Here is a 25410-nt window from a genome sequence, read left to right on the forward strand (position 1 = left end):
AAGTTAAACAGTTAATAAGCCCAGTTAACAATTATATTTAGGCATATAAACTAAAAAAATGTGTCAGTATCAGCATTAATGTCTCTAAGGTTATGTTCTAACAAAAAAAAAATGTGTTTCTTTAATTCGTCAATTTCTTATAGAAGCACTTTGGGTATTTTTCTTAATGTGTTCAGGCAAGCTGGAGTTTCTTTTTACTTTATAACATTTAAAAAATATGGATATATTGATGGTAAAACAATTAATGTCAAAGGTTGGCTTGAAATTTTGATTTTCTGAGTATTTTACTGAGTGCCCTATAAAAAAAGTTAATATCCAAGTGTCATTAATGTCACTAAATGATAAGTTACTAAATTAAAACTGATAACGAAGTAGGAATTTATTTGAATCGTTTTTTAAAGTCCCGTTCACCAAAAGCAGAAGGTCAGTTTATTGGTTGATTAATTGTGACCTAAATGATGGAGAACCTTTGCCTGCATTATTAATTAGCACCATGTTGTCTAACCTAATCACAAATCAAACTTTATAAAGTGTTTTTAATGCACTGGGCAACATATATGGAGTCAAAACAGCCATTTCAGATTTAAAATTCAAATCTTTTATCTACAAATCCAATTTGAAAAGCTTTTTCTAATTATACATTCTAAATCGATTATTATTGAGGAACTGTAAATTGATTTATGAATCCAGAATTAGAGCAATTTGAGAATGTATTTTCAAATCCTATTTCTAAATGGAGATTTAAATTTCTCAATAAATTAAATACAAACACCTTTCCTAATCACATGTAAAAATGTAAGTCATTTTCTGTTTTCTTTTTCGATTTGCATTTTCAAATCCTTTATTAAAGTTAATTTTCTTTTGACGTTGCCCTCTCGATTTAAGGATTATGCGACCCGTCTGCACCATGAACACCCTGAAAACCAGGTAAACCAATCACAGTTGCTCCTCAGATGTAATCAGCCTCCTTATTGGTTGGACTGCCACACTGTTTACAAAATGACCAAAAGCAGGAAGCTGGTCAAGTAATGTCTCTTTTCTTCAACTCGTAAGTAAAACTTCAGTCTTGTACTGATTGAATCTCTGCCATCCATGACTCAATATCCTAAAAAAACATTTTAAAGGGTAATAACTGGCTCCAAGTCATCAGGAGACATGGAGATTTAATAACATTTGTCCCAGATACCATTACATATTCATGTTCTCTGATCAGTGATAATTGATTGACTTTATTGAGTGAGATGTAACGATAAATTTACTTACATCAGCTCAAATAGTCTGAAAGAAGAAGGTGCCAAAAAGAAGATGGGGTATATATGCGTGTATATATGTGTATATACATATATGTGTATATAATATAAGGCTTAAAGAACAAATCGTCTCCAGTCGGCGGCCAACATTCGACCGGTTTCAGTTTGCCTTCCGATGCTATATATATATATATGTATATGTCTATGTGTATGTCTATGTGTATATATGTCTATGTATATATATATGTTTATGTCTATGTGTATATATGTCTATGTATATATATATGTTTGTGTACATGTATATGTGTATATATATATATATACAGTGATGGGACTAACGGCGTTACTAACGCCGTTACCTTGTTTTAGTAACGAGTAATCTAACTAATTACTTTGACTGTAACTATAACGCAGTTACCATTGCAGGCACCCCGTTACTGCGCGTTACTCAGGTCGCACAATGAACCTTTTTTCATGATAGGACTCGTGCGCAGCTGCGTGAAGCTGACACCCCACCCACGTCAAAAAACTCTGCAATTAGACTGAATGGTTAGTGCAACGTTAGTGCAGATTTGTGCAGAAAAAAATATTGTTTGTGCTACTTTTGTTTAAGAGATATTAAAGATTATTTTTTTAGGTCATCCAGAGGTGCGCGCCTTGTCATGAGAGAGGGGAGGATGAGATTCTGTCTGTCAGTTGAATAGGTGGGTGTTTCTGCTGGTGGGTGTTAACGTACAGCACACACAGAGAGATGGAGAGTGAGGAGGACTCCAGCAGCAAAACAGCGTTTTCCACATGGAAATACCGGTGTTACGTAGAGCTGCGTTTCCCCATCACATAACGGTTTCCTCTGCATCTCCACACAGCGCAGGCGGCAAGAGTCACCGCGCAAGCGACAGGAAACGCGCATGCTCGCTAAAGGTGCGCAACAGTCGCTCTGTGCTCGCGCCACAGGAGAACTATGGTACGGTGGCCGACAGGTGCAAATGCGCAGCAAAAGAGAAAACATGCAAACAAAAAAAAAGACACGCTCACAAATTAAATGCGGCAAACAAAAAGCAAATAAAATGCAGCAAACAAAAAAGAAGACACCCCCGAATGAAATGCAGCAAACAAAAAGAGAGACGCAAACAAAAAAGAAGACACCCCCGAATGAAATGCAGCAAACAAAAAGTGTTGAAAACGGAAGTGCTCCAGACCACTAGGGGGAGTCAAAGAAAATAGTATTCATTTCTATGGGACCAGATGCAAGATTCTGAGAAAGATATTTGAAAGAAAGTAAAGGTACGTATTACTATATTTCTTTTTAGATACGCCGTCTTTTATAATATTACAGAATAACAGAATAATTTATGGGTAGCGTGATAGACTTTGTGATAGACTCACAAAGTCTATCACAAAGCAGAGATGGGAAGTAACGAAGTACAAATACTTCGTTACTGTACTCAAGTAGATTTTTCTGATATTTTTACTTTACTTTACTACTTATTTTTATGGCGACTTTTTACTTCTACTCCTTACATTTTTACACAAATATCTGTACTTTCTACTCCTTACATTTTAAAAAATTGGCTCGTTACTTTAGTTTTGAATCACTTGAATGGAGTTACCGTTATTATTTTTCACGTCATCAATACCAAATTCAATCTAATTGGATGGGAATCTGCGTTGCATTTGACGCACCACTACAAGATGAATCGACAGATTCGGCGGTATTCATTGGCAGCAAATCATTGCAGCTTGGTGGCGGTGGCGTTAGCATAGTATCTAGTCCTATTGGCAGACATCCATTTAAAATGTAGGCAACGGCATGAAAAAAGCGGTTTCTACTTTTACTTTTATACTTTAAGTAAATTTACAAGCCTGTACTTTGTTACTTTTACTTGAGTAAAGAAGTTTAATCAGTACTTCCACTTTTACCAGAGGATTTTTTAACACAAGTATCTGTACTTTTACTCAAGTACGGAAAGTGAGTACTTTTGCCATCTCTGTCACAAAGTCTATCGCGCCACAGGAGAACTGAGTTCTCCTGTGATAGACTGAGTGATAGACTCTTCTTAGGATTTATAAGGAGAGCTGCTGACCTTACTGGGTCAGTCTGGCCTGGTTACAGAGAAGGTAACATTGCTGTGCAGCACAAAAGGTATTTTGTCTGAAATGATGTAAATACTACACTTGTTTCCATATTATTTGTTTTTTTGCATTTTCCCCTGCCTCTCTGCTCTTATTTTTGGGAGGTGTGAAATAAATATGATAAACTGAAGACGTCGACATGCCCTCCATGATTTTTTTTCTCATGATTTTGGAGTCAAGTTGACCGTATCGAGGTCTAACACAGAGGCTGTTAGGAAGAACCCACGACAGATGTAAAAGCACACAAGGTCTACTACTTGGTATTTATACAAAAATTACAATAAACTGTTGACAAACTCACCTTTGTTTTCTGAAATATGACCACCAGCTTTCGATGCGTTGGTTGGCTGTTGAGGAGCCATACATATGGCTGGCAACGCTCAAGCTTTTCACAAGTGGTGGAGAAAAAAAAAAAAGTAACATTTTGAGAACCTCCAGAGACAGTGTGGCCTAGCACATCCACAGAGTTGGGAATCATGTGTCGAAAACTATATCAAACTGAAAAACATGGTGGACTTATAAACAAACAAGAATCCAAATTTTAAGGTCGCACACAAACAGTAAACAGTGTAATAACTGAACAGGTTTGACAAGTTAAATAGATAGCATTTTGTTTTGTTATGCATTTGACCTTAATAAAGCCCAAACCCAGGGGAGTTTTGAATCCCAAAGTCCATGTCTCCTTTAAACTGATGATACGTCTTGGACATTGGTATTTTGATAGTGTTGGAGCAGGTGCTACTGACAGGAAAACGAGAAGTGGCCTGAAAGATCAGTTTTGGTGGTGGCAGAATTGAAGATGGAAGTAGTGTGTTCAAGCCGGTGGCAAACATCAGGACGTCCTGGAGAGAGAAACCCGTTTTTTGTTCTAGAAAAGAAGCAATGAGTTTATGTATCAGATATTACAATAACACCAGAATATAGCAATAAATCTTAAAGTCCTCCTTCTGCGTCAAGGAGAAAGTCTCTCCAGAATCCTAGCACTCTTGTTTCCTCATGTCGTCTGCTGCTACCCTTTTCACTGAGCTGAACCTCAAATATTTCCTCCAATATTTTGGATGTCAGCTGTTCCACTCTTGCACGCATAAATGGCCTGAAGATGGAAGCATGCTGCTCCAAAGCATTCTGGAAGTTCAGTGTTGAAAGGCCATCCTTGAATCTATAAAAAAGTTTGAAACAGAAATCACCTTAATTATTATCAAAAGAGCTGATATTTTTCAGTAACACAAAGAACATTAATATGTCTAATCTATTTTTATTATTTTTATTTAGCATAGGTAATATTGCTGATGCACTGTGTGTGTGTGTGTGTGTGTAGATGTGTGTGTGTGTGTGTGTGTGAGTGTGTGGGTGCTGTTGTAACCATTAATCTCCCGTTCAGTTCAACCTTATAAGCGGAGATACATACTTGATATTACTATAATTAAATAACTTGCAATTAATTATTTGCAACGTTCAAGCTTTTCACAAGTGGTGGAGAAAAAAAATAAATAATGTAACTTAGTGAATTTCCAAAAAAAGTATTCACTAATCTACTTTTTCAAGTAGTAATAAGTAATCGATTAAAGTTAATTTTTACAAGTAACTATGCCATCACTGCTTACCAGTGTCTTGAGCTTGTGCCAAGATCTGCACATTCACATGAAAAACAGAAAACTTGAATTGTTCCTAGATTTTGTCCACAGAAACAGCAAAACATGGCCACCTAAAAAAGGTAAATCAGAATCAGAAATACTTTAATAATCCCAGAGGGAAATTACTTTTGTTACACGCTCCAGTTACAGTTTTACATGATATATACACACATCCAACTATACAATATAATAAAGATAAAAAATAAGAATAAACAGAGATAAAATATATATACACATATAGCTCTTCTGTATATATATCTGCACGTATATCTATGCATATGTAAAAACTAAATCCAAATAAAGTGAAAAGTCCAATTAAAGTGATAAATCCAAGTAAAGTGATAATGTTGTTTTCCTCCTCTGCAACCACGGCGTGTTTTCCTCCAGAGTTCGGGTGGTATTCCAGTTGTCTGGCTAAAACGCCGGCCGGCATTAGAGCGATCAGCTGTTCTCTGGAGTAAACAAAGGCAGCGTGTCCCGGTGGGAGCAGCATGATAAAAACAGCACAAAAAAGCACAAAACCTCCCCGAAAAATACCTCATTATAGAGGATAATACTTCACAGAGTCACTGTGAAAAAATAAGAGCAATCAAAAAAAGATAAAAATACGAAAGTTAAAAGCGTAACAGGAGCGGTGTAACTGCAGCACGCTGCTTTCGCGCATGCGCACTAACTGGTATAGTCTGCACATAGGTCCTCTTGTGACAGATAGGTGATAAATCGAATTCACTAACTATCTATCTATCTATCTGATTATGATTAGCATTAGCATAATTGCTTTGCTAACTCGGGCAAGCATCTACGAGACCGAGCCCAGAACGGTATGACTGACACAAAGTCTATCACGCTACCCATAAATTATTCTGTACTCGTACTCGTACTCGTCGTCTCCCGCTTTATCCGGAACCGGGTCGCGGGGGCAGCAGACTAAGCAGAGACTCCCAGACTTCCCTCTCCGCAGACACCTCCTCCAGCTCTGTTGGGGGAAGCCCTAGGCGCTCCCAGGCTAGCCGAGAGACATAGTCTCTCCAGCGTGTCCTGGGCCGTCCCCTGGGCCTCCCCCCGGTGGGACATGCCTGGAACACCTCCCGAGGGAGGCGTCCAGGGGGCATCCGAAGAAGATGTCCGAGCCACCTCAACTGACTCCTCTCGATGTGGAGGAGAACCGGCTCTACACAAGCCACTCTTGAACCACAGACAGCGTCAGAAGCGTCTAAAGAGAAACAGGACTGGACTGCTGGTGAGTGGTCCAAAGTCATGTTCTCTGATGAAAGTAAATTTTGCATTTCCTTTGGAAATCAAGGTCCCAGAGTCTGGAGGAAAAGAAGAGAGGCACTTCATCCACGTTGCTTGAAGTCCAGTGTAAAGTTTCCACAGTCAGTGATGGTTTGGGGTGCCATGTCATCTGCTGGTGTTGGTCCATTGTGTTTTCTGAGGTCCAGGGTCAACGCAGCCACATACCAGGAAGTTTTAGAGCACTTCATGCTTCCTGCAGCTGACCAACTTTTTGGAGATGCAGATTTCATTTTCCAACAGGACTTGGCACCTGCACACAGTGCCAAAGCTACCAGTACCTGGTTGAAGGACCATGGTATCCCTGTTCTTAATTGGCCAGCAAACTCTCCTGACCTTAACCCCATAGAAAATCTATGGGGTATTGTGAAGAAGAAGATGCAATACACCAGACCCAACAATTCAGAAGAGCTAAAAGCCACTATTAGAGCAACCTGGGCTATCATAACACCTGAGCAGTGCCACAGACTGATCGACTCCATGCCACGCCGCATTGCTGCAGTAATACAGGCCAAAGGAGGCCCAACTAAATACTGAGTGCTGTACATGCTCATACTTTTCATGTTCATACTTTTCAGTTGGCCAACATTTCTATAAATCCTTTGTTTTTATTGGTCTTCAGTAATATTCTAATTTTCTGATATGATGAATTTGAGATTTTCATTTGTTGTCATTTGTAATCATCAAAATTAAACAAAATAAACATCTGAAATATATGAGTTTGTATGTAATGTATGAATATAATATACAAGTTTCACTTTTTAAATGGAATTACTGAAATCAATCTACTTTTTTATGATATTCTAATTTTATGACCAGCACCTTTATCTTCATTTTAGGACTAAATGATGCTCAGCAGATTGTTGTTTTTGTTCCCAATCTTTCCATGAACTTGTTAGGAAGCCCCCAGACCGTGTTTGGTGTGGATGAAAGGTTTAGAGGAGGAGAAAGGAGGAAAAACCCAGAGATGATCAGCCTGTTCCGCTGTGAATCGGTGCAGTTTAGGAGCTCCAGTAACAAAGTGCGGAGAGCCTGAGAGATGTTCATGAGCTGAACATGAAGAGAAACAAGTCCGCTATGGAGGCATTCCACTGTCAGCCTGTAGAGCCGAGAAAACACCGAGTTTTCACCTGTTTTATGCTGCCGAGAAAACACAAACACAAGCCGTCCATGTTGGAGAGAGGAGCCCAGAGCGGGCTGAGTCTCTGCGGTTCTCACGGTGTGTTTAAGAGCAGCCTGCTGCTCAGGATTTCTCATTCACCATCTGATTGTGGTCGAAGAGCAAACAGACAGAAACAAGAAGAAGAAAATGGCAGAAGTGGCTCCAGCTCCCGCCGCGGCTCCGGCCAAGAAGAAGGCGTCCAAGCCGAAGAAGAGCGGCCCCAGCGTCAGCGAGCTGATCGTCAAGGCCGTGGCCGCCTCTAAGGAGCGGAACGGCGTGTCTGCTGCCGCCCTGAAGAAGACTCTGGCTGCCGGAGGATACGATGTGGATAAGAACAAAGCCCGCGTTAAGATTGCCATCAGAAGCCTGGTCACCAAAGGCACCCTGCTCCAAACTAAGGGAACCGGAGCCTCTGGCTCCTTCAAGATGAGCAAGAAGGTGGAGAGCAAGGCCAAGAAGCCCGCTAAGAAAGCAGCCGCTCCTAAAGCCAAGAAGCCCGCTGCCGCCGCTAAGAAGCCCGCCGCAGCGGCCAAGAAGCCCAAGAAAGCGGCAGCAGCCAAGAAGCCTGCAGCCGCCAAGAAGGCAGCCAAGAGCCCCAAGAAGGTCACCAAGAAGGCTCCTGCAGCCAAAAAGTCTCCCGCTAAGAAAGCAGCCAAGCCTAAAGTCAAGAAGGCAGCAGCAGCCAAGAAGAAGTGAGCTCCATCCTGCACACATCAACAGCCCCACAAAGGCTCTTTTAAGAGCCAACACCTCCTTCTTTAAGAGCTTATTCTGCCTTATCACTAAATGCACATCAGCTTTTATCTCCAGGAACAACAGGAACCTAACCAGATAGTGATCCCACAACAGCTCTGATTACACTTCTTCTACAAGTTGAGCCATTATAAGGATCTGATGGAATCAGTTTATCTATTTTGCCATTTAATAACATATTCCCAGCAATGGAATCTGTTTAGCTAGATCTTTTCCAGATTACGAATATCATGATCTAAGTTTATGTTTTATTTGTACTAAGTGTAAGTACAGATTAATTATCTTTTTTATTTTGCTCTACTAAATCAACATACAGCTGCGTTTAAACTATGTACCCTATAAGACTACAGAATGCTAAGATATTATTGTGCAAAAATGTTAGGAAATGTTCTACAAAGACTGAAACTTAACCATGAGAATTATTTTCATTTAGTGCCAATACTAAAACCCTGTCTACCTGAGGTCTATGGAGGACCAAATCTGCCATATTTAAAAAATAAATACAGAAATAAATCAATGCTCAATAAATAAATAAGCATACAATTATTTGCCACCAAAAATACAATAAAAATAAATGTAAGTACAAATTAAATTATACAGTGAGACATAAATGTATATAACTCTTTTAATTAGCTTCTTTATTTATTTGCCTTTATAATATTTATCTTATTTATTTTTTTTTGTCCTTTATAATCTTCAATTTTATTTTTTAATTACTTAAAAAAATAAAGTAATGTAAAAAGTAATGTAAAATGTAAAAAGGGCCGGCAGAAATAAATAGCAGTGAAGAAATAACTAGGGTAAAAAAAAACAAAGGAAGGATAAAACAGACAAAAATATAACATGCACATAAATAAATACTTAAAAATATAAGTAATTAAAAAATAAAGTTGAAGAAAAAGAAAAACTTACAAATTTAGGAACATCTACAGGGGATAATTATTATAAATACAGCAGAGGATTAGGGCCACTGAAAAAAAAAAAAGAAAGTTAAACGATTTTTAAATATTCTTTCAGTTTAATATGGAGGACGAAAAAAAAAAATCAGAATTCAACTTTAATCTCAGAATTCTTAGTGCTCTGAGCTTAGTGCTTGGAAAAAATCTTTCATTCCTTTTCAGACAGCATGAAAAGTCAGCTGAGTAGAAAACATAGAGAGGAAAAAAACAAAGAGAGGGACAAAACCTAGAACAAATAATGTATTTCTATTTTGTTAAAAATTTATCCATCTGTATAATTGGTCTGTTTTATGTGTTGTCTTCTCAATCCAGAGGCCCCCCTGCCTGTCTTTGTCTAGGGCCCCAAATTTCCTAAATCCACCCCTGTTCTTGAGTAAAGGGATTTTTTGTCATGTGATTATTTATATATATCTTTATATATTTGTGTGTGTGTGTGTTCCTCCTAAATCTTTAAGATTGATGGGGAACCATCCACAATGATTAAAAATTTTCCTTTTAGAATTCTAAACTAAAAGCTCCTATTTTAATTGCATTTACAACTACAGGATATATTTGAAGGCGTGTTTGATCAATTTTCAGTTTATCTTTATTCCCCTGAATTATTTAATTGCATTATTGTCCCATTTCTGCAAAATCTACTTATTGAGGAGTGTGTGGCTCTGAAAAGAGCCTTTTATTTGATGTTTTCAGAAGCAATACTTTTTATTTAATAAAGTTAATAAGGTATAGATGGGAGTGACAAGATACGATAAATATAAATTTGTAATAGAACTCCACAGGGATTATGATCTGACCTTTATTATTCTTACTCACGGTTAATTATGTTTTTACAAAAGTAGATCAGAGTGCATGCAGTCATTATTTACTGATGATGGAGACTAGTGGATGAAAAGGAAAAATGTAACATTAGTATATGTGAAAATACAAAATGCTCTTAAATCTGTTGAAATTGTTACGCTTATAACTGGGGATTTAAATGCTCAGAAGGTAAAACAAAGACTGGTGTATTCAGCAATAAGAAAACTGAGGAAATAATTTAAAAAGGTATGGAGAAAAAAGGAAATCTATTTTTGTTTTGCAGGTGGAAATGGGGGATATTTCTTTATATCTAAGAGAAAAACTAATTATGTTGAATTATTGGGGAAGTTTGCAGTTGCAAATTAAATAATAAATTAAACATCAGGGGCATTTTTTGGATATTGTTAAATTAATCATTGAAGATTCTTCCTCATATTTCCGCATTTCCCACATTTGTCTTGGTCCGTTAGTCATTTCGCGCCTTGTTTTAAAATTTCTGACTTAACCAATTGCTGAGTTAAGATGGTGGTACCACGTGTTCAATTTGGTCAATCAGCAGCCATCTCCCGTCACAGGACTATTTATAAAGCCGCATTTTTCGTCAGACCTTCATTCGCATAGTGTGAAGCAAACATTTCGTGATGGCAAGAACCAAGCAGACCGCCCGTAAATCCACCGGAGGAAAGGCTCCCAGGAAGCAGCTGGCTACCAAGGCTGCCCGGAAGAGCGCCCCGGCTACCGGCGGCGTCAAGAAGCCTCACCGTTACAGGCCCGGCACCGTGGCCCTCCCGAGAGATCCGCCGCTACCAGAAATTAGAGGTGGGCAATACCGGGATTTTTTAATCGATCCGATACCAAGTAAATACTGGGTCAGTATCGCCGATATCGATACCGATACCGATACTTTTTACATTTAAGCTGCACTTGCCTGTTGCTTTTTTTCTATAAAGTTCTCAATCGTGGAATAAATAAGAGATTATCTAATGTTAGCTTATTTTAGCTAACAATTTTTAATGGGATAAATGTACTGGGTTTTTTCAAGGTCTTAACTACACTTTCTGAGTAATATATGATGTATAATGAAGTGCTGCAGACGATGACCACTGTTATCTACCTGGATATTCTCTGGAGGACTGAAACGCTTGGGTCAAAGATGTCTGTCTGAGGCTGGAGGCGGGTCTTTGGTCTCTCTCTCCATCCAAGTCTGAGTGAGCACTCACCCAGCAACCGGCAGCGCGGTTGTCTGTGTGACGTAGTGCTGAGTGGGCAGGCCAAGCTAAGCCTGCGCGCTGATTGGCTGGCGCCGCTGAGCCATGTGACTGTAGGAGAGGGGAGGGGGAGCAAAGTGCTGTTACACATATGGGGAAACTGGTGACTCCGCAGCAGTCAGCGCGCGCGAGAGAGGATAAAAAGTATCGATCTTGTTAAACGAATATTGTTCAATATAAATACCAGCGTTGGTATCGATAGTATCGATCCTGGGATCGATCCGCCCACCTCTACCAGAAATCCACCGAGCTGCTCATCCGCAAGCTGCCCTTCCAGCGCCTGGTCCGGGAGATCGCTCAGGACTTTAAGACCGACCTGCGCTTCCAGAGCTCCGCCGTCATGGCTCTGCAGGAGGCCAGCGAGGCTTACCTGGTCGGTCTCTTCGAGGACACCAACCTGTGCGCCATCCACGCCAAGAGGGTCACCATCATGCCCAAAGACATCCAGCTGGCCCGCCGCATCCGCGGAGAGAGAGCTTAGATTACTGCTCCAACACAACAACGGCTCTTTTAAGAGCCAACCAACTACTCTAGAGCGCGATTGCTAAAAATACACCTTTACACATTTAGTATGTGACCAACTGCTTCAAAAAATATACTCGTATGAAATGAGACAACTTATTTAAACTTTTTTTTTTTGGTTCCCCCCACACAATTCTAAATTCTCTGAAAAATAAATCTCTTGGGTGATTCGTGGAAAGCAGTCAGGTCCACTGTCTGGCATTTGAGAAACTATTCACAAGAATACACCCAGTATGGCAAACCATTTTATCATAAAAAAAAAACATTTCACCTGCATGTCCGCAATTACTTTTAAGATATTAAGAAAAACTGACTTGCAAAAAAATAGACTATCCTGAATGATAATTTAAGGAATCTCAAATTGTATGAGTACTGAAAATGATTCACGATATCTTAAATTACATTTTGGAGTCAAAATGCAATTTGAGATATCTAAAATTATGTCACCATATTTGTCATTCTAAGTGTCACACATTATGGGAAAAAACAAAAAAAAGTTGCATAGCTAAAACTAGTTTAGCTATAATCATGAAAGGATTGTTTGTATGAATCTGTTCACACACAAAAAAATAAATAAATAAATAAATCACGAAGCATTAAAGTAGGCATGTGGTGCCATTTGCTGCTAAAGTATAGTGGCACATGTCACCAAAGCTTCTTTAATGATACATTGAGCCTGGGAGCGTTTCTGCTCAGTTTTTAACTGAAACTGTGCTCAATTTCAGCTCTTGCATTGTCTAAGCCAAGTGATGTGATATTTAAATAATTGATTTATATTATTTTGTGGAAATATAGATGGCAAGATGTTTTATCTTATTTTATCTTTAAATGTCTACTGTTGTAATATATTTCGCCTAATCGCAATTTTTATTGGTAACACTGAATATTGAGGGGAACTAAACGTGACTCGATTACCAAAGTGAAAACCTTCCTGTCTGCCAGCATTCCAAATTAATTTGTGATTTGGAGAAATGTTGCTTCAGAATAGGGCTTGGTCGTCATGACGTAATTACTTTGCGTGGCCGCCATGTTGAATGCCTCTTTAATCGCGGCTCAGACTACTGCCTATCAAGGGCGTAGGTTTGATTTCAACTTTGGTAGGGACACTATTCTTCAGTTTCATTGGTCCTTTGCAAAAATATGCATGCTCTTTTTTATGCTTAATGTGAGCTTCAGGGCTCATTTTGTTTAAAGAGAACAGCAGCATTTCTTGCTACATTAATACAAATCTTATAAGCACTACATGCACTAGATGCTGTTTATCAATATTTAAAGCATAACTGGCTCTGATGAATGTGGAATTAGGACTTTTTCCACTTTGAAAAGGATTGCATTTAAATTTACCTGCTACTAAGACAGTGTCTGTTTAACCAAATATAGTCTAAATATGTGGATTTATCCTGTGTTTTCTTTTGATGATATAGAATTGTGCAGAGGTAAAACCCCACTCTTATTTTTTTTTCATCTAATATGCTCTCTCTGGATCATGCAAAATAATACATTCAAGGGACAGCAAATAAATGTATTGTATTTACATGTGCACTGGAACTAGAACAGGAACTGACACTGAGCATTTAAAGTATTAATATTAGAAGTTGTACATCTGGGCTGTAGTTACTCTCTGTATCTAATTTAATGTATTTTATCTATGGCTGAAACAATCAATCATATTAACAAATTATTTAAATAATCGTGAACTATGTAATTGATTAATCGTAAACTGGAATATAGGGCCACTAAAATGTGCCTTTAGCCGACAGAGCGACCCACTTAGAGCAGGAATTATACCAAGATTGTAAAAAATATGTAAACATTTTGCATTTAAGAAGTAAAAAAAAAAAAGTTTTTGTCTGTCAATATTTCCATCCAGAACTCCTCCAAAGGAAACGTTTAAACGTTTCTGTTTCACCTGGTTTCATTTCATAAAAGATCTTCTTTAAGGAGCCTTTGGCTATCTGATTAAAAGATAAAATAACAGAAATCCTAAAGTTGTTAACTTACATTTGTCAAGTTCCACAAATCATAAAACTCTCTCCTTCTTCTTTACAGAACTCCGATCAGAAGCTTTCGCCTGTTTTAGCGTAGATAATAAGTTTTTTTCATTTGGACTAGTTTCGTAGCCCAATATTAATTTATTTTAGCGTCTTTTTTTTCGCGCTCCAATCACCCGCGCACATACAGACTAGAAAACACGCAATCAGAAAGAGAGAAGGCGGAACTTAAGGCAGAATAATCAGAGAGTTAAACCGCGCAGCACAGCTGATGCGCTGCTATGTGAACGGGACAGGAAAGAGCAGGCAGCTGCAGCTACCAGGCAGAGAAGCTGCGAGAGGAAAAGAAGCGGCTGCTGTATAGTAAATTATAAACATGTTGTTCACATCCAATTATTGGTAGGGACAAATAGGTCCGTCCAAAATTTTGGTAGGGACATGTCCCTATGGTCCCTATGTAAACCTACGCCCATGCTGCCTATGACTACCGCGTACTTTACTCCCTCTCAGCCGTGTTTTAATTTGATTAATTTCACCTTAACTTGATTTCAACCATGGTAAACTGTTGCTGTATTGTGGGCTGTAACAGCTCAACACATGATCGCCATGGGAAAAACATAGAAAATGGGTTAACTTTCCACCGCTTTCCTGCCTGGAGGCGTAACCATGGAGACCAAGCGTCAGAGATAAAGAGTCGTCGGCTAGCTTGGATCGCGGCTGTAAGACGACCGAACATAAATTTCCACAGTATTCCAATGTCATTGAGAGTGTGTTCCCTGCATTTTCATTCTGGTGAGTTAAAGATGCACGGTTTTATTTTATAGTCTACATCATTTCTTTCCTTTAAAGTTGGGATCTTTTAAGGGAAAATAATAAAAACGGCAGCGGGAAAATGCTCAAATACGTGAGAAACCCGGAGGGTTGGCAGTTAACGTTACTAACTACACCTTTGAAACACATAGCAGCTAGTTAAAAGTACATTACATGCGTGAGTGGTTGTTAGCATTAGCGGTTAGCAGTTACTAAACTAGCAGGCTCCAGAGCCCGTCTGATCACAGCTTACCTTCGTAAGGATTACTGTGTTCCCACTGTTTGCTGGCTTTATGATCTGCAGCTCCTGAACCCATCCATTCATGAACTGCACATGAGACTCCAAGGACTTGTAGCTTAGGAACTGTTTTGAAGTATAGGCGCTCACTCATCAGTGCTCCACTCATTGTTTCAAACATCATATGGATAAAAATTATTAATAATGCTGATTTTGTCAACATACCGGTCCCTGGCTTCTCTATTTAAGGTGTCCCGGTAAATTCCAGATCCTTTTCGGGATTTTAACATCTTTTTTCTCTCTACTTCTACGTCTCTTCTTTCAACAACAACGTTGTATCAGAGCTATGTTTATGTTCGCGTAGGCCTCAATATGGCCGCCACGTCCCACAATGCAACGCGGATCCCGAGCCCTATAGCTGATATAGAACACATAAACTGAAACTTCTAAATTTATGTGAAATCAAATTTAGTTTGGTAAACTTCAGTTGTTTAAATTCAACAAGTAAAATAAACTTATTTTTAAGGCTAAAGTACACATTTCAACAGAAGACTATTTCTGCCAAATGAAAGTAAAAAGATGCCAAATACAAAGTCATCAATATAAGATACTAAGTCATAATAACAGGATAAGTATCTCATAATAAGGACTTTGGAAGTCAAAGTTTTAAATTTTTTTATCTCATTATTATGACTTTGTATCTCATATTTATGACTTCAAAGTTGAAATTAGGATTTTGTATCTCAAAATTATGACTTTAAAAGTTTAAGTTTTCACTTTCTATCTCATATTTATGATTTTTTATCTCAAAGTTATTACTTTCTATTTGACATTTTTTTATATTTTCATGTGGCATTAACGGCCTTCCATACTTTGAGACATAATTCATACTGTTCTGAGTGGGCGACAGGGGGATTTTGCTACATGTAACCAATCAGTGAGCACATATGCGCCTATAAATACTCCCAATGCTCCCAAGACCGGAGGCAAGACCAGGACCAGGACCAGGACTAGGACCAGGGCCAAGGCTAAAGCCAAGAGCCGCTCCTCCAGAGCAGGGCTGCAGTTCCCAGTTGGCCGAGTTCACAGGCTGCTGAGGAAAGGGAACTACGCTGAGCGCGTCGGTGCCGGGGCTCCTGTGTATCTGGCTGCAATGCTGGAATATCTGACCGCTGAGATCCTGGAGTTGGCTGGAAATGCTGCCCGCGACAATAAGAAGACCAGGATCATCCCCCGCCACCTGCAGCTGGCTGTCCGCAAAGACGATGACCTGAACGAACTGCTTGGTGGCGTCACCATCACTCAGGGAGGAGTTCTCCCCAACATCCAGGACAAGAGGCGCGTGTGTTGCTGCCGTCTAATTCTGAAAAAAAAAAATGAATGATAGATGAAAATATAGAGCTCATAAATACATATATTTCTAGTAATAAAGGTTAAATATTAAAAGCATAATTTCACGTGTTTCTTGTATATTGTTTGTTTGATACGGGGGAACGATTCTTAATTAAGGGGGGAACCAAAGGGTTGCAGCCGTGGGTCGGAGTGTTACCTTTAAGGGTCGGTACCTGTGGATCTGGAACATCAGTCAGACACCTCGCTGATTCCTCTGCCTAAGCCACCAGTGATAAGGACACTGGATAAACTACATAGCAAATGACTGAAGATTCCAATTTTCTTTCAAGGGAAGGCGGCCAATGAGGTACATTTTAGTTTAATTTACTGTTTATGACCGTTAAGATGTAAAAGAGTTTGAGTCATATTGTATGGTCGCTTTTTTCCTTTGTCTTTTCGGGAAAATGATTAGTTTTGTTTGCTTTTCTTTCTGTATGTTTTAACAGTTCTCACGGCACACCATCATGCTTCTTGTGTGACTAAAGTCAGTATCTAAAGAGCGACTTGGTTTCCGGTGTTGTGGGTGTTAGCAGAAGTGGCTATACAGCAGCTAGACCCGGTATCCTAAAGGATATATTTCGGCAGCAAAAGAAGGACTCCACACTCTGGTTGCGTTTGTGCTCTGAGAGAGGAGGGGCGGGGCACACCCGACCCACCTGAACTCTGCTTTTTATTAACCATACCACGTGACAAAACCAGTTCATACATCACTTCTATTTACAAATCTGTGAAATAAAAACATAAATCAGAGCATAAACCTCAACACCCCCACTTGCTCTGACGTTAATCCTATTTACAATCATTAATATTTTAAATTACATTCCAAAGATAAAACTGTCAAACTTGACTAACTTGAATGTCGTTACTGGTTTGGTTAATACATCTGCTACCATCAGTTCTGTTGGACAGTAATACAGACTGACCTTGCCATCCCTTACAGTTGATCTCACAAAGTGGTATTTTATGTCAACATGTTTACAGCGCTGTCTCTTTACAGGGTTTTTGGCTATTGCTATGGTCCCTTGGTTGTCTTCATAAATTTTTGCTGGTACATATTCATAACAGTCAATGTTCTTAAGTAGCTGTATCAAATATAGACATTCCTGAATAGTTGCGGCTAAAGCCATGTACTCAGCTTCACAGGTAGACAATGCGACCGTTGGCTGCTTTTTCGTTTTCCAAGAAACCAAAGGTCCCCATTTAGACAAACTTATACAATAACCAGTTGTGCTACAGCGATCGTTTACATCAGCGGCCCAGTCAGCGTCACTGTAGGCATGCAAGCCTAAATTTCCATCCTCACATTTTTTGTAACACAGTTCCTTTTCAGAAGAGCCTTTAAGGTATCTTAACACATGTTTCACAGTAGTCCATTGTTGTTCTGTTGGTTCTGCAAAATACTGTGACAGCTTACTCACTATAAAGCTTAAATCAGGTCTTGTACAAGAAGTCAAATAAATGAGGCTGCCTACAGCTTCTCTGTATTTTGCTGCATTGTCTATCCTTTTCCCATCATCATTATAGTCCTGTTTCTGTTCACAAGGAGTAGCTCTAGGTTTGCAGTCCTGCATGTCAAACCTCTGCAGTATTCTCTTTACATAATTTTTCTGAGACATTTTTACACGGTTTTCCCCCTGTTCAAAATCAATCCCAAGAAAATATTTCAGCTTTCCCAAATCCTTCATTTTAAATCTTGCCATGAGAACCTCTTTAACACTTTTTAGTGCTTTCTCATCAGTAGCAGCAATGATCAGATCGTCCACCCATACTATAAGTATGACTTTATCTTTTTCCGTCTGCCTGGTGTAAACACAATAATCTGCTGGATTTTGCACAAACTTGTTTTCACAAAGATAATCATGCAGGGTATTGTTCCAGTTTCTCCCTGCCTGTTTAAGACCATATAATGATTTGTTTAATTTGCACACAACCCGTTCATTTCCGTTTGGTTCTTCTTCATAACCTTCTGGTTGTTCCATGTATATCTCACGATCTATCAATGCATGGAGATAAGCGGTTTTAACGTCCATTTGGTGCAAGATAAGGTTTTCTTGTGCTGCTTTCTGCATCAAAACTCTAATACTGGTCAGGCTTGCAGTAGGGGAGAAAGTCTCTTCATAATCAATACCCCTCTTCTGACTAAACCCTTTTGCCACGTATCTAGCTTTGAACTTGTCAGTTCCATCTGCATTCTTTTTCACTGCATAAACCCACTTCCCCCCCACTGCTTGTTTGCCCTCAGGAAGTGTTGTTAAAGTGAATGTATCATTTTCTCTAAGAGATAACATTTCTTCATCCATTGCTTTTTTCCATTCTTTTGAGTATTGAGAATGTACAGCTTGTTCAAATGTTAAAGGTACATCACATAGAAGCCTGTAGCAATAATCAATATTTGTTAACACTAGGTCGTCGAGTTCTTTTTCTGTTACATATTCATTCAGGTAATTTGGCCTTTTTCTTAGCCTAGAAGGGTAACGCTTTGTATCATGATCTGCATCACAAATGGCATCATCTTTATTTTCCGCCTCTAAAAGAGTGGCTGGACTCTTTTCAAGTATTTCTTCCTCCTCTGTGTTTTCCTCCTGTTTTGGCTCTTTATACTCATCTGTTTGCTTTGTGATCCTATTAGGTATGTCAAACTCATCCTCTAATATGTCAGTTTGTGTCTTTTGCTCCATCACATTTTTAGTTAAAAACTTCACTAGTCTATGTTTTAAGACTTTACCTTTGTGAGGAAAATAAATTAGGTAGGCTGGGCTGTTTTTGTCATATCCTACAAAAATTCCCTCCTCACATCTTGAGTCCAGTTTTCCTTTTTCTTGTTTGTAGGCAAAACAGGCTGAACCAAACTTCTGCATCCTGGATAAATTTGGTCTTTTCCCACGAATCATCTGATAAGGGGTTTGCCCTGTACGTCTATTAAAACACCTTTTTCTTATTTGGGCCGCTGTCTGAACTGCATATACCCACATTGTTTTAGACAAGTTGGTCTCTATCAGCATACATCTCGCCATGTCAAAAAGTGTACGCCAGTTTCGCTCTGCAGTGCCATTTTGGTGTGGCGAATAAGGGGCTGATGTCTCGTGTCTAATGCCATGTTTACTCAGTAATGTTTGGAAAAGCTTCCCAGTAAATTCTGTACCATTATCAGACCGTATACATTTTATCTTGCCGTAGGGCGCCATGTCTGCAAAGAATTTTTCTGTTGCCTGCACAGTATCATTTTTATGTTTTAGGAAATAAACAAAAACTGCACTTGAAAAGTCATCGGTAAATGACAACACATATCTGTAGCCCTCTCTGGACTGTGGATCTATTGGCCCGGCTAAATCTGTGTGCACCAGCTCTAATGCAGCTCTAGCTCTTTTATCTGGTTCACTGTTCTTCCATTGGGCAAATTTACCTTGGATACACACTTCACATGGCTTTGTTGGTTTTTCATTATTACCTTTTATGTTCATTCTATCAACAACACCCTGTAAGTTTTGTATATCATTATAATTGCAATGCCCCAAAATCTCATGCCAGGTTTGCATGTCATGAGAACCTTTACACTGGTCATCGCATTCATTACTCACAGTTTGTAGATAGTACAGTCTGTTGTGCTCTTTGATGGGGAAGTTTGTTCCATCTCTGTGTACCAAAGCATCTTGTCCTTGCTTGAAGATCACTGTTGCCCCATTGTTTGTGGCTGCTTTTACAGAAAAAATGTCTTGTGGATAAGAGGGGATGTACAGTGCCTGCTTAAGAATTGTCTTGTGGTGTCGCCCCCTGCTGTCCATCAGAGACACCTTTGCATCTCCTCGTCTTTTCGCCACTCCATTGCATCTGGTGCCATCAGCCAATTCGATGCAATGTGTCTCGGGTTTGAAGTTGTCATCAAAATCTTTAAATCTGCCAAGATCTGTGATGATATGCGAGGTTGCTCCGGTATCCACCATCAGACCTTTGATTTTGGTTTAGTCACGCCTCCCAATCTCCTGGTCAGCATCAGTCAGCCGGAAAACATATTCTTTACCGTCCTCTTCTTCAGCAGCTGTCCATGCCACATCCTGTCTTTGCCTTCTCCTGCATTCATCCTCTCGGTGTGTGGAGTTTTCACAAATATTGCACCATTTTCTGCGGTGGCACATTTTAGCTATGTGTCCCCGTTGTCCACATCTGAAGCACACCTGGTCGACGCCGTCTGCTCTCCTCTCGCTCATCCGCACCTGTGCATGCTTTAGGCTTGATTGGACCCGTGCTTTCATGACGTTGTCCGCCGCAGCAGCCGTGCGTATTCTCTCTGTGTCTTCATAACTCCTTAATTTGCATTTAAAGTCAGAAAAAGTCATTTTATCTTCACTTTGTGTGACATAAATGATGAATGGTTTGAATGACTCTGGCAGTCCTTTCAGAATCATAGCGATAAGCAGGCCATCACTCATAGTTTCACCTGCATTTCTTAATGCTGTTATAGCGGCCTCAGCTCTAAGAACATAAGTTGTCACATCTTCGCTGCCGACTTTTTGCAGTGAGGTAAGTTCTGTATATAGACCGATAATGCGAGGTTTACCCTTGCCCACATAAAAGTCTCTCAAAATCCTCAGAGCCTTCCGTCCATCATCAGCAGCTTCACGCATTATCAGCGATAAACTTGTATCATCTAGGAATTGGATAAGCTCCGCATACGCCTCTGCGTTTTTCGTGTCTTCATCTTCTTCTTCTCCGTCTTCCTCTTCTTTCTTTAGAATTACGTCCTTTAATCCTTGTAACCGAAGGTGGCCAAGAAACTTTGCCTCCCACAGCTCGTACTTCTCCGCATCTCCGTCAAAAACCAACCGTGACCACCGGTTACTCCCTTCTGCAGTTTTTCTGTTCATGGTGCTGTGTGTTACGTCTTTCCTTGCCGGTGGTTCACCTGCGCTTCTGGTACTCTTCACTTGGGTCTCCGTGTGTAGCTGGGCCCATAACCTGTTAGCAGAAGTGGCTATACAGCAGCTAGACCCGGTATCCTAAAGGATATATTTCGGCAGCAAAAGAAGGACTCCACACTCTGGTTGCGCTTGTGCTCTGAGAGAGGAGGGGCGGGGCACACCCGACCCACCTGAACTCTGCTTTTTATTAACCATACCACGTGACAAAACCAGTTCATACATCACTTCTATTTACAAATCTGTGAAATAAAAACATAAATCAGAGCATAAACCTCAACAGTGGGAATTACCCCGAGAAACCCGCCAAGAAGTAAAGCTTCGACACCTAAAAACAACCAACGGCTCTTTTAAGAGCCACACAAATATTCTCAAGAGCCGGATTCAATTAAAATGCTCTTATGCAAATCAAGTGAAAATACACATAAAAAAGTGGTAGTTATAGTAAAATGAACAGTTTTAGTGAACTATATAGTGCACTTAAAAATGCGTTTGTTTTGGAAGCTTAGGAAATGATTATCTTGTATAAAAGCTCTAATGTGGTAACAAGCTGAAAGGAAGGGTTTGCAGTCTTCAAATAAAGACGGTATGCCTTCAAAAATTAGTTTGATACGCCGTTATAACAGAAAACTAAGCTCTTTTATATGCCAAAGTTTTTCTTAAACATTTTCACTATTCTGAATGTTTAAGAATTTTTGATGGGGAGAATAATTCAAGTTATCTTCAACCACATTTTGAGATATCTCAACTAAATGGAAGGTCAAAAACGAAAGTTTATGCTTTATCTGTACTGTTCTCTCAATTGACCTAATAAAAAAAAGAAATGGGTTTGACTGTTTAGTATATTAGAAATGTCATAGGAATTTCTGCCTATTCAAGATTTCAAATGGCCAGTTAAAACTGTACATTTATAATTTAATTTAGAAAGAGTATATTACTCTGAATTGTCATGCAGTCTTGGCCGACGCGTTCACTTACAAGAACATGCCTCTGATTTAGAGGACCCTAAGCGGAGTGGATTTCTTACTGTCTTGTTTAAAGTATATAAAGGGAAGCAATGCATAACTTTGGTTCTAAACCTAAAAGTGTCAAAATAGGAAGTACAGACTGGTAAAATGTGCTAATTTTGGTCAAAACTGTCTTCAAGTTGATGAATAAGGCCCCGTCCACACAAAGTCAAAACAAACACGAAACGCTAATATTTTCCAGAAGGTTTGTTGTAAAGACGGAGACGTAAAATAAATGTGATCGTCCACACGAATGCATGAAAACGCTGCAAAATGTATGCCAGGCCTGTAAGTGGCGCTGTGGTGCCAAAGCAAAAATAGGTAAAAACAGGCAACGAAATGTTTGGCATGCGCAGTAATATTTATACAACAACCAAACCGGAAAATGGCCCTGCGGGTCCATTTTCGTGGTTAAGTCAAATTCAGGTGCTGAACTATGTCGTCGATATTGCTCTGTTCTTCCTGGAGATATTCCAGAAGAAGAAGATTCTGTTGTAAGCCCGACAGCAGGGTGAGTAGCATGAGCAGCAACCATTCAACACAGTACGGCGCCATTGTTGTTGTGATACTGTGCATGCGTGTTTAGAGGCGGCGCTATGACTCCCAATTAAATCGAAAACTATATAATTAGGAACTATCATAACCAAAACTCTAGGTGCAACTTGAAACATTGAAAACTTAATCAAACATGTAATTCCAAACTTAATTTGTGGCCTTAAAATGACCTTAACATAGTAAGGAGAATCTTTCTATCCAAAATAGAGTGCCTCTCAAGACTGACTTATTCTACTTGCAAGATTGCTATCACATAATAAAGTAAAAAATCTTGGTGTTTGTTTTTGATCAGGACCTGTCATTTAAATCCCATTTCAAAGAGGTTTCTAGAATTTCCTTCTTTAGAGATCTGATTGTTCCTTATGTTCCTAACAGAGAACTTCACTCTCAATCTGCAGGTTTACTAGTGGTTCCTAGAATTTCTAAAAGTAGAATGGGAGGCAGATCTTTTAGTTCTCAGGCTCCTCTCCTGTGGAACCAACTACCAGTTTTAGTCCGTGAGGCAGACACCCTGTCTACTTTTAAGGCTAGGCTTAAAACTTTCCTTTTTGATAAAGCTTCTAGTTAGAGTGGCTCAGGTTATCCTGATCTATCTCTATAGTTCTGCTGCTATAGGCTTAGACTGCTGGAGGACATAGGGACCCCTTTTTCATCATTCTGCTTCATTCTCTCTCTATTCTCCTGTTTCTCGTGACTGGCTGGATGTGCTCTCTTCATCCTCTGACATGGGAGCTGGCTCAGAGCTCATCTGCCTGGCTGTGTGTTTCCTGGACGGGCCGCCTTTTACAGTTTTTTTTTTGTATCTCTGCTTCTGTCTCCTTGAACCCCAGTGGGCCTCAGCAGATGGCCGCTCACACTGAGCCTGGTTCTGCTGGAGGTCTCTTCCTGTTAAAAGGGAGTTTTTCCTCTCCACTGTCGCTACAAGCATGCTTAGTGTGAGGGATTGTATTTGAGTCAATGAGTCGATGCAATCAGCTGATTTTCCTTAGATAGAAAATTTTAAATTAATTTGACTGTATGATCTGGTGAACTGGAAAGTGCCTTGAGATGACGTGTGTTGTGAATTTGCGATATAGAAATAAATTGAATTTAATCCCAAATAACTTGATTAAAACCATGAAAAATGAAAATGAACTTAATTTGGAGGAAGAGACTACACTGCCTTAGAAGAGTAAAAATGGTAAATGGTAAATTAGATACAGCGGTCTGAAGGTAAATGATTTTGAGTGTCTTAATATAATCTTGGATTTAATTGTCTAAAATCCTGGATTACAAACTGAATTATTTTGGTATTGTGTCCCCAATTACCTCACTAACATATTTGGAGGTCTCAAACCTCAATGTACATACATTCCCTGTTAAACTATCAGAGTATGATAAAAAGAAAAGTGTTATTATATTGGAAAACTATCTATAAATATAGCTACTCTCCACACTATCATATGGATTAACAGGTTCATACTATATCCCAATTCAATTCGGTTTATTTATAAAGCGCATATCCTCTGTAGGAGATGCTGCATTTTGAAAATTTGTTCTGGTGATCGGTGGGTGGGGAGGAAAAAGGGGGGAAGAACGCCCGCGATTGCTGAAGAAGAGTTTTTTTTTTTGTGGGTATATAATTGTATGTACCCACATATTATTGTTTATATGTATGTATAATTTTGTGTTGGTGTGTATATATTGGATAAAAAACAAGTTTAACAGGAAGGTAACTAAGTTAATTTAAGTGCAATTAGAGGCAGAGGGGGTATGAATAATAAGTGTTTATTCTTTATACCTCTTTTAAGACAATTTCTTTTAATCAATGTAATTTCTCTGGCTGTATATACTGACAGGTTTATTTGGTGGAGGGTTTTTTTCTATTTATGTTTTGGTTAATTTAGTTAGTTTGGAAATTGGTGTCTGGTTTGGTTGATGTTAACTAGTGTCTTTTGTGTGTATTTGGTTAATTCATTTATTGTTGTTTTTCAAATTGTCTGAAATAAATTCCTATTTATTTATTCATTCATTCAAACTTTCAACAATGAGGATGAAAACTAAAAGTAACCATAAGGGGGCCAATTTTTATTTAGAAAGCTGAATTTTTATTTTAAGAACCTAATTTTACTGTGATTTTTAATGGTTTTACAGTCAACAATATGCCTCATATAGAATATTTTAATCACATGAATACAACTTTTATGAGTAAATCATTGTGGATTGAAAAATGAAAATACTCTATATTTGCCTAAAAAAAAAAATCGAAAAATAAATGTACGGTTGTTTGTGCTGGTGGAGATTCTCAGTCATTCAGGTCATAGTCATTCTAAAATGTTAAAGACAACAATCCACTGGACTTTGTTTCCCAAGTTTAAGACGTTTAGCTTCCCCTCCAGGAAGCTTTTTCAATTCAAAATGTTCGAATAAGCGTTAAATTCCAGGCTTTTATAGAGTAGCCAAACAAAAGCCTTGTAATAAAACATTAACATTGAAGCTGGAAAACCAGCTCCATCCCTTAATAATGGGAGTTGCTGAGGTCGTTATTGGCCTGCAATACCCGATCCTTATGGAGGACCAACTCTGCCATATTTTAAAATAAATACAGATATAAATAAATGAAACAGAAAAGAGAACTTTTAACTCAATATTCTGAGCTCTGTGAGTTAAGAAGATGGGCCTCCAAGCAATGGGCAGAAGTTCACCCTTTAAGACACAGCCCTCCTCATTTACATAATGAGGCAGAAATGCAT

The 25410-nt window shown here is 39.0% G+C and overlaps 2 protein-coding genes, 1 long non-coding RNA gene and 1 pseudogene across 3 annotated transcripts; 3 read left to right on the plus strand and 1 right to left on the minus strand.

Moving 5' to 3' along the window:
* Window positions 1-4327: 4327 nt before the first annotated feature.
* LOC119778710 lies at window positions 4328-5023 on the minus strand. The gene is made up of 2 exons (XR_005280110.1): window positions 4988-5023; window positions 4328-4542 (listed from the first exon to the last, which is right to left on the minus strand). It is a non-coding gene; the product is annotated as an uncharacterized LOC119778710 (long non-coding RNA).
* Window positions 5024-7619: 2596 nt separating this feature from the next.
* Window positions 7620-8770, plus strand: LOC119778680 (histone H1-like). The gene has a single exon (XM_038278030.1). It carries the CDS (start codon window positions 7620-7622, stop codon window positions 8166-8168), a length of 549 nt encoding a protein of 182 aa, XP_038133958.1. The 3' UTR covers window positions 8169-8770.
* A 1781-nt stretch (window positions 8771-10551) lies between these two features.
* On the plus strand, window positions 10552-11739 carry LOC119778681 (annotated as a pseudogene).
* A 3444-nt stretch (window positions 11740-15183) lies between these two features.
* LOC119778704 (histone H2A-beta, sperm-like) lies at window positions 15184-16195 on the plus strand. The gene is made up of 2 exons (XM_038278053.1): window positions 15184-15204; window positions 15791-16195. The coding sequence occupies exons 1-2, from the start codon at window positions 15184-15186 to the stop codon at window positions 16193-16195; spliced, it is 426 nt and encodes a 141-aa protein (XP_038133981.1).
* Window positions 16196-25410: the final 9215 nt, after the last annotated feature.

Source organism: Cyprinodon tularosa, unplaced genomic scaffold (genome assembly GCF_016077235.1).
Source record: "Cyprinodon tularosa strain WSP-4 unplaced genomic scaffold, ASM1607723v1 ctg137, whole genome shotgun sequence".
Lineage (NCBI taxonomy): Eukaryota > Metazoa > Chordata > Actinopteri > Cyprinodontiformes > Cyprinodontidae > Cyprinodon > Cyprinodon tularosa.

Coding starts and splice junctions, on each gene's coding strand:
- LOC119778680 (XM_038278030.1), top strand. CDS start 7,620: ATGGCAGAAGTGGCTCCAGCTCCCGCCGCGGCTCCGGCCAAGAAGAAG.
- LOC119778704 (XM_038278053.1), top strand. CDS start 15,184: ATGGCCGCCACGTCCCACAAT. Junction 15,205..15,790: donor TGGCCGCCACGTCCCACAAT/GCAACGCGGATC, acceptor AATGCTCCCAAG/ACCGGAGGCAAGACCAGGAC.